This window comes from Oncorhynchus keta, chromosome 9, assembly GCF_023373465.1.
Source record: "Oncorhynchus keta strain PuntledgeMale-10-30-2019 chromosome 9, Oket_V2, whole genome shotgun sequence".
NCBI classification, from domain to species: Eukaryota; Metazoa; Chordata; class Actinopteri; order Salmoniformes; family Salmonidae; genus Oncorhynchus; species Oncorhynchus keta.
In genome coordinates, this window is record NC_068429.1 from 18,526,902 (window position 1) to 18,536,838 (window position 9,937).

Sequence of the window (9,937 nt, forward strand, 5' to 3'; positions counted from 1 at the left end):
TGAGGACCAACTAGGTTCACCCAGCCACATAATAATACCCCCAGCGTGACCTAGACCTTCTGTCTGAGGACCAACTAGGTTCACCCAGCGCACCCTAGACCTTCTGTCTGAGGACTAACTAGGGTCACCCAGCCACATAATAATACCCCCAGCGTGATCTAGACCTTCTGTCTGAGGACCAACTAGGTTCACCCAGCCACATAATAATACCCCCAGCGCGCCCTAGACCTTCTGTCTGAGGACCAACTAGGGTCACCCAGCCACATAATAATACCCCCAGCGTGACCTAGACCTTCTGTCTGAGGACCAACTAGGGTCACCCATCTACATAATAATACCCCCAGCGTGCCCTAGACCTTCTGTCTGAGGACTAACTAGGGTCACCCAGCCACATAATAATACCCCCAGCGCGCCCTAGACCTTCTGTCTGAGGACCAACTAGGTTCACCCAGCCACATAATAATACCCCCAGCGTGACCTAGACCTTCTGTCTGAGGACCAACTAGGTTCACCCAGCGCACCCTAGACCTTCTGTCTGAGGACTAACTAGCGTCACCCAGCCACATAATAATACCCCCAGCACGCCCTAGACCTTCTGTCTGAGGACCAACTAGGGTCATCCAGCCACATAATAATACCCCCAGCACGCCCTAGACCTTCTGTCTGAGGACCAACTAGGGTCATCCAGCCACATAATAATACCCCCAGCGTGCCCTAGACCTTCTGTCTGAGGACCAACTAGGTTCACCCAGCCACATAATAATACCCCCAGCACGCCCTAGACCTTCTGTCTGAGGACCAACTAGGGTCACCCAGCCACATAATAATACCCCCAGCACGCCCTAGACCTTCTGTCTGAGGACCAACTAGGTTCACCCATCTACATAATAATACCCCCAGCGTGATCTAGACCTTCTGTCTGAGGACCAACTAGGGTCACCCAGCCACATAATAATACCCCCAGCGTGCCCTAGACCTTCTGTCTGAGGACCAACTAGGTTCACCCAGCCACATAATAATACCCCCAGCGCGCCCTAGACCTTCTGTCTGAGGACCAACTAGGTTCACCCAGCCACATAATAATACCCCCAGCGCGCCCTAGACCTTCTGTCTGAGGACCAACTAGGGTCACCCAGCCACATAATAATACCCCCAGCGTGACCTAGACCTTCTGTCTGAGGACCAACTAGGGTCACCCATCTACATAATAATACCCCCAGCGTGCCCTAGACCTTCTGTCTGAGGACTAACTAGGGTCACCCAGCCACATAATAATACCCCCAGCGTGACCTAGACCTTCTGTCTGAGGACCAACTAGGGTCACCCAGCCACATAATAATACCCCCAGCGCGCCCTAGACCTTCTGTCTGAGGACCAACTAGGTTCACCCAGCCACATAATAATACCCCCAGCGTGACCTAGACCTTCTGTCTGAGGACCAACTAGGTTCACCCAGCGCACCCTAGACCTTCTGTCTGAGGACTAACTAGGGTCACCCAGCCACATAATAATACCCCCAGCGTGATCTAGACCTTCTGTCTGAGGACCAACTAGGTTCACCCAGCCACATAATAATACCCCCAGCGCGCCCTAGACCTTCTGTCTGAGGACCAACTAGGGTCACCCAGCCACATAATAATACCCCCAGCGTGACCTAGACCTTCTGTCTGAGGACCAACTAGGGTCACCCATCTACATAATAATACCCCCAGCGTGCCTAGACCTTCTGTCTGAGGACTAACTAGGGTCACCCAGCCACATAATAATACCCCCAGCGCGCCCTAGACCTTCTGTCTGAGGACCAACTAGGTTCACCCAGCCACATAATAATACCCCCAGCGTGACCTAGACCTTCTGTCTGAGGACCAACTAGGTTCACCCAGCGCACCCTAGACCTTCTGTCTGAGGACTAACTAGCGTCACCCAGCCACATAATAATACCCCCAGCACGCCCTAGACCTTCTGTCTGAGGACCAACTAGGGTCATCCAGCCACATAATAATACCCCCAGCACGCCCTAGACCTTCTGTCTGAGGACCAACTAGGGTCATCCAGCCACATAATAATACCCCCAGCGTGCCCTAGACCTTCTGTCTGAGGACCAACTAGGTTCACCCAGCCACATAATAATACCCCCAGCACGCCCTAGACCTTCTGTCTGAGGACCAACTAGGTCATCCAGCCACATAATAATACCCCCAGCACGCCCTAGACCTTCTGTCTGAGGACCAACTAGGTTCACCCATAATAATACCCCAGCGTGATCTAGACCTTCTGTCTGAGGACCAACTAGGGTCACCCAGCCACATAATAATACCCCCAGCGTGCCCTAGACCTTCTGTCTGAGGACCAACTAGGTTCACCCAGCCACATAATAATACCCCCAGCGCGCCCTAGACCTTCTGTCTGAGGACCAACTAGGTTCACCCAGCCACATAATAATACCCCCAGCGCGCCCTAGACCTTCTGTCTGAGGACCAACTAGGGTCACCCAGCCACATAATAATACCCCAGCGTGACCTAGACCTTCTGTCTGAGGACCAACTAGGGTCACCCATCTACATAATAATACCCCCAGCGTGCCCTAGACCTTCTGTCTGAGGACCAACTAGGGTCACCCAGCCACATAATAATACCCCAGCGTGACCTAGACCTTCTGTCTGAGGAGGGGACCTAGACCTTCTGTCTGAGGACCAACTAGGGTCACCCAGCCACATAATAATACCCCCAGCGTGACCTAGACCTTCTGTCTGAGGACCAACTAGGTTCACCCAGCGCACCCTAGACCTTCTGTCTGAGGACTAACTAGGGTCACCCAGCCACATAATAATACCCCCAGCACGCCCTAGACCTTCTGTCTGAGGACCAACTAGGGTCACCCAGCCACATAATAATACCCCCAGCGTGCCCTAGACCTTCTGTCTGAGGACCAACTAGGGTCACCCAGCCACATAATAATACCCCCAGCGTGCCCTAGACCTTCTGTCTGAGGACCAACTAGGGTCATCCAGCCACATAATAATACCCCCAGCACGCCCTAGACCTTCTGTCTGAGGACCAACTAGGGTCATCCAGCCACATAATAATACCCCCAGCGTGCCCTAGACCTTCTGTCTGAGGACCAACTAGGTTCACCCAGCCACATAATAATACCCCCAGCACGCCCTAGACCTTCTGTCTGAGGACCAACTAGGGTCACCCAGCCACATAATAATACCCCCAGCACGCCCTAGACCTTCTGTCTGAGGACTAACTAGGGTCACCCAGCCACATAATAATACCCCCAGCACGCCCTAGACCTTCTGTCTGAGGACCAACTAGGTTCACCCATCTACATAATAATACCCCCAGCACGCCCTAGACCTTCTGTCTGAGGACTAACTAGGGTCACCCAGCCACATAATAATACCCCCAGCGTGCCCTAGACCTTCTGTCTGAGGACCAATTAGGGTCTCCCATCTACATAATAATACCCCCAGCGTGACCTAGACCTTCTGTCTGAGGACCAACTAGGGTCACCCAGCCACATAATAATACACCCAGCACGCCCTAGACCTTCTGTCTGAGGACCAACTAGGGTCACCCAGCCACATAATAATACTCCCAGCGTGCCCTAGACCTTCTGTCTGAGGACCAACTAGGGTCACCCAGCCACATAATAATACACCCAGCGTGCCCTAGACCTTCTGTCTGAGGACCAACTAGGGTCACCCAGCCACATAATAATACCCCCAGCGCGCCCTAGACCTTCTGTCTGAGGACCATCTAGGGTCACCCAGCCACATAATAATACCCCCAGCACGCCCTAGACCTTCTGTCTGAGGACCTACTGGGGACATCCAGCCCCATACTAATACCCCCAGCGCGCCCTAGACCTTCTGTCTGAGGACCAACTAGGGTCACCCAGCCACATAATAATACCCCCAGCGCGCCCTAGACCTTCTGTCTGAGGACCATCTAGGGTCACCCAGCCACATAATAATACACCCAGCGCGCCCTAGACCTCTGTCTGAGGACCATCTAGGGTCACCCAGCCACATAATAATACCCCCAGCGCGCCCTAGACCTTTTGTCTGAGGACCATCTAGGGTCACCCAGCCACATAATAATACCCCCAGCGCGCCCTAGACCTTCTGTCTGAGGACCAACTAGGGTCACCCAGCCACATAATAATACCCCCAGCACGCCCTAGACCTTCTGTCTGAGGACCTACTGGGGACATCCAGCCACATACTAATACCCCCAGCGCGCCCTAGACCTTCTGTCTGAGGACTAACTAGGGTCACCCAGCCACATAATAATACCCCCAGCGTGCCCTAGACCTTCTGTCTGAGGACCAACTAGGTTCACCCAGCCACATAATAATACCCCCAGCGTGCCCTAGACCTTCTGTCTGAGGACTAACTAGGGTCACCCAGCCACATAATAATACCCCCAGCGTGCCCTAGACCTTCTGTCTGAGGACCAACTAGGGTCACCCAGCCACATAATAATACACCCAGCGTGCCCTAGACCTTCTGTCTGAGGACTAACTAGGGTCACCCAGCCACATAATAATACCCCCAGCGTGCCCTAGACCAACCTGAGAGCACAGCAGGAAAGGCACAGCACTCAAGTGAGTGATTGAAAAAGCTTCTTCTACTTTCCCCAACGCACAAGTGGTTATCTCCAGCCTGCTACCAGAAAAAGATTTCCACCCTACAGCGGGTAAACGCAGGTATTTCCCGTGACTGTGCCTCAAACCCATTTTTTTCTTGGCCCGCCACTCCACCCTGGACTTGAACAGCTTTTACGACCAGGTCCACCTATACAAGGCAGCAGTGCCCAGACCCTAAAGAACATCGCTCACAAACGCAGCCCCAGTACGCAAGTATAAACACCACGGGACCACACAGCCGTCATACCGCTCAGGAAGGAGATGCGTTCTGTCTCCTAGAGATGAACATACTTTGGTGCGAAAAGTACAAATCAATCCCAGAACAACAGCAAAGGACCTTTTAAAGATGCTGGAGGAAACAGGTACAAAGGTATCTAAATCCACAGTAAAACGAGTCCTATATCGACACAACCTGAAGGCCGCTCAGCAAGGAAGAAGCCACTGCTCCAAAACCGCCATAAAAAAAGCCAGACTACGGTTAACAACTGCACATGGGGACAAAGATCATACTTTTTGGAGAAATGTCCTCTGGTCTGATGAAACAAAAATAGAACTGTTTGGCCATAATGACCATCATTATGTTCGGAGGAAAAAGGGGGAGGCTTGTTGTGGAGTGCTTTGCTGCAGAAGGGACTGGTGCACTTCACAAAATAGATGGCATCATGAGGATGGAAAATTATGTGAATATATTGAAGCAACATCTCAAGACATCAGTCAGGAAGTTAAAGCTTGGTTGCAAATGGGTCTTCCAAATGGACAATGACCCCAAGCATATTTCCAAAGTTGTAGAAAAATGGCTTAAGGACAACAAAGTCAAGGTATTGGAGTGGCCATCACAAAGCCCTGACCTCAATCCTATAGAACATTTGTGGGCAGAACTGAAAAAGCACGTGCGAGCAAGGAAGCCTACAAACCTGACTCAGTTACACCAGCTCTGTCAGGAGGAATGGGCCAAAATTCACCCAACTTATTGTGGGAAGATTGTGGAAGGTTACCCGAAACGTTTGATCCAAGTTAAACAATTGAAAGGCAATGCTACCAAATAGTAATTGAGTGTATGTAAACTTCTGACCCACAGGGAATGTGATGAAAGAAACACAAGCTGAAATAAATAATTCTCTCTACTATTATTCTGACATTTCACATTCTTAAAAGAAAGTGGTGAACCTAACTGACCTAAGACAGGGAATTATTACTAGGATTAAATGTCAGAAATGGTGAAAAACTGAGTTTAAATGTATTTGGCTAAGGTGTATGTATGTATGCTAAGGTGTATAGAGTTCAGTGTGTCAAATCGGAGGGCCTGTTGTCCGGACCTCTGACAGTCTCTATGGGTGTGCCACAGGGTTCAATTCTCGGGCTAACTCTCTTTTCTATATACATCAATGATGTTGCTCTTGCTGCTGGTGATTCTCTGATCCACCTCTACGCAGACGACACCATTCTGTATACTTCTGGCCCCTCCTTGGACACTGTGTTAACTAACCTCCAGACGAGCTTCAATGCCATACAACTTTCCTTCTGTGGCCTCCAACTGCTCTTAAACGCAAGTCAAACTAAATGCATGCTCTTCAATCGATCACTGCCCGCACCTGCTCGCCCGTCCAGCATCACTACTCTGGACGGCTCGGACTTAGAATACGTGGACAACTACAAGTACCTGGGTGTCTGGTAAGGCTGTAAACTCTCCTTCTAGACTCACATTAAGCATCTCCAATCCCAAATTAAATCTAGAATCGGTTTCCTATATCGCAACAAAGCATCCTTCACTCATGCTGCCAAACATACCCTCGTAAAACTGACCATCCTACCGATCCTCGACTTCGGTGATGTCATCTATAAAATAGCCTCCAACACTCTACTCAACAAACTTGATGCAGTCTATCACAGTGCCATCCGTTTTGTCACCAAAGCCCCATACACTACCCACCATTGCGATCTGTACGTCTCGTTGGTTGGCCCTCGTTTCATACTCGTCGCCAAACTCACTGGCTACAGGTTATCTACAAGTCTCTGCTAGGTAAAGCCCCGCCTTATCTCAGCTCACTGGTATAGCAGCACCCACTCGTAGCACGTGCTCCAGCAGGTATATCTCACTGGTCACCTCCAAAGTCAATTCCTCCTTTGGTCGTCTTTCCTTCCAGTTCTCTGCTGCCTATGACTTGAACGAATTGCAAAAATCACTGAAGCTGGAGACTCACATCTCCCTCACTAGCTTTAAGCACCAGCTGTCAGAGCAGCTCACAGATCACTGCACCTGTACATAGCCTATCTTTAAACAGCCCATCTATCTACCTACCTCATCCCCATACTGGTATTTATTTATTTTGCTCTTTGCACCCCAGTATCTCTACCTGCACATTCATCTTCTGCCGGTCTACCATTCCAGTGTTTAAATGCGATATTGTAATTACTTCGCCACCATGGCCTATTTATTTGCACTCACTGTATATAGACTTTTTGTTTTCTTTTGTTCTACTGTATTATTGACTGTATGTTTTGTTTATTCCATGTGTAACTCTGTGTTGTTGTGTGTCGAATTGCTACGCTTTATCTTGGCCAGGTCGCAGTTGCAAATGAGAACTTGTTCTCAACTAGCCGTCCTGGTTAAATAAAGGTTAAATAAAATAAATAAATAAATGTAAACTTCCGACTTCAACTGTATATAATATGACATTTGAAATGTCTTTATTATTTTGGAACATCTGTGAGTGTAATGTTTACTGTTGATTTTTATTGTTTATTTCACTTTGTATATTATCTACTTCACTTGCTTTGGCAATGTTAACCAATGTTTCCTATACCAATAAAGTGCCTTAAATTGAATTGACTCAAGAGAAGAGAGAGACAGAGACAGAGGGAAGGGTGAGTGGTAGGTTGCTAGGGTGTTGTGTAGATGTGAGAAGGCTCAGAGATTACTCCAGTATTCCTAGTGATTATGAAATCATAAAGAGAGAACAGACCTTGAGTTTCCTCCGGGCGTTGAACTTCTTCAGGCACTCCACTGTCTCCTGTCTGTGCATCATGGACGCCACGGTGGAGCGTTGCTGAAAAGAGAGGAAGAGAGAGACAATGTCAAACAGGGAAACCGAGAGGAAAAGTGTGTGTGTGTGTGTGTGTGTGTGTGTGTGTGTGTGTGTGTGTGTGTGTGTGTGTGTGTGTGTGTGTGTGTGTGTGTGTGTGTGTGTGTGTGTGTGTGTGTGTGTGTGTGTGTACTTACGGAGACCCATGGGTGTTTGAGGGACTCCTGGGCAGTGATCCTCTTGGCAGGGTTAATGGTCAACATCTGGTTAATCAGGTTCTTGGCTTCTGGAGTCACTGAGTCCCATTCTGGAGACGGAAACTACACACACACATACTCCCTTTTGTCAAACAAATGTGCGTGCGTGTGTATTTGTGTGTGTGTGTGTGTTACTCACGTCATAAGCTCCTGCTTTAATTTGCTGATACAGTTTGTGTTGGTCCTCATCCCAAAATGGAGGATACCCCACTAGCAGGATGTACAAGATCACACCTACACACACACACACACACACACACACACACACACACACACACACACACACACACACACACACACACACACACACACACACACACACACACACACACACACACACACACACACACATTGAGTGGTGAGAGAAGGGGAGGAGATACTGATGAGAGATGGAGAAAGGGATGAGATAGATACATATATAATGTAGTGTTACTGTAGTGCTCTATACTCACCACAAGCCCAGATGTCTACAGGTTTACCATAAGCCTCCTTCCTCAGTACCTCTGGAGATAGGTAGCCTGGGGTACCTGCAAAACCTATGTATATGCACATACACACAGTGGTTAAACTGTATGACTTCAGTCGTAGGCCGAGAATGATGTATAACATGATGAGTCCAACACAGAAGACAAAACAATGTGTAGAAACTGATTCCACCGTAGGTCTACTATTTTGTTGAAAACTGTAAATATAATCAACAATGTAATTTTAACTCAAATAAATCTATGAAACTGAAATGGAAAGCTGAACTGGGGAGTCCTGCTGTACAAATTGTTGTTTTTAACAGGTTATTGGCTATTTATGTGTAAGCTAAATAGATTTTTTTTATATACGTGATTTATGTTTTATTTATTTATTTACATTTGCAATGTAAATCATGCAATCTAACTGACTATGGTGCAATAAATAAAGTAATCTAATTGGATAGATTTTATTTGATCTAATATGACTTATGACAACAAACGAGGGGGTTCCAGGGGTTCTAACACCTGACATTTTGATATCTTAAGCAACCAACAATCAACAGCTAAAACGTCAACTTTTCAATATCTTTTTTTCCCCAACATCATCAGCAGCAGGAATTATATCATCAGCAGCAGCAGGATTTATATCATCAGCAGCAGGATTTACATCATCAGCAGTAGCAGGATTTATATCATCATCAGCAGCAGGACTTATATCATCAGCAGCAGCAGGATTTATATCATCAGCAGCAGGATTTACATCATCAGCAGTAGCAGGATTTACATCATCAGCAGCAGGATTTACATCATCAGCAGTAGCAGGATTTATATCATCATCAGCAGGATTTATATGATCATCAGCAGGATTTACATCATCAGCAGCAGGATTTACATCATCAGCAGTAGCAGGATTTATATCATCATCAGCAGGATTTATATGATCATCAGCAGGATTTACATCATCAGCAGTAGCAGGATTTACATCATCAGCAGTAGCAGGATTTACATCATCAGCAGCAGGATTTACATCATCAGCAGTAGCAGGATTTACATCATCAGCAGCAGGATTTACATCATCAGCAGTAGCAGGATTTACATCATCAGCAGTAGCAGGATTTACATCATCAGCAGTAGCAGGATTTATATCATCATCAGCAGGATTTATATGATCATCAGCAGCAGGACTTATATCATCAGCAGCAGGATTTATATGATCATCAGCAGCAGGATTTACATCATCAGCAGTAGCAGGATTTACATCATCAGCAGTAGCAGGATTTACATCAGCAGCAGCAGGATTTACATCATCATCAGCAGTAGGATTTACATCATCAGAAGTAGCAGGATTTACATCAGCAGCAGGATTTATATCATCATCAGCAGGATTTACATCATCAGCAGTAGGATTTACATCATCATCAGCAGTAGGATTTATATCATCATCAGCAGCAGGATTTACATCAGCAGCAGCAGGATTTATATCATCATCAGCAGGATTTATATGATCAGCAGCAGTAGCAGGATTTATATGATCAG

At 47.4% G+C, this 9,937-nt stretch overlaps 1 protein-coding gene across 13 annotated transcripts in view; it reads right to left on the reverse strand.

Annotated features, from left to right (window-relative positions):
- The window catches only part of LOC118378091 (calcium/calmodulin-dependent protein kinase type II subunit beta), an 82,693-nt gene that overhangs the window by 46,037 nt on the left and 26,719 nt on the right, over positions 1 to 9,937 (reverse strand). For all 13 annotated transcript variants that reach the window (XM_052525405.1, XM_052525414.1, XM_052525413.1 and 10 more), the window contains exons 8-11: positions 8,390 to 8,473; positions 8,077 to 8,171; positions 7,878 to 8,000; positions 7,621 to 7,704 (exon numbers count right to left, since the gene is read on the reverse strand). In XM_052525405.1, the coding sequence (XP_052381365.1) occupies positions 7,621 to 7,704; positions 7,878 to 8,000; positions 8,077 to 8,171; positions 8,390 to 8,473 (386 nt within the window). The remainder of the gene's footprint in view (positions 1 to 7,620; positions 7,705 to 7,877; positions 8,001 to 8,076; positions 8,172 to 8,389; positions 8,474 to 9,937) is intronic.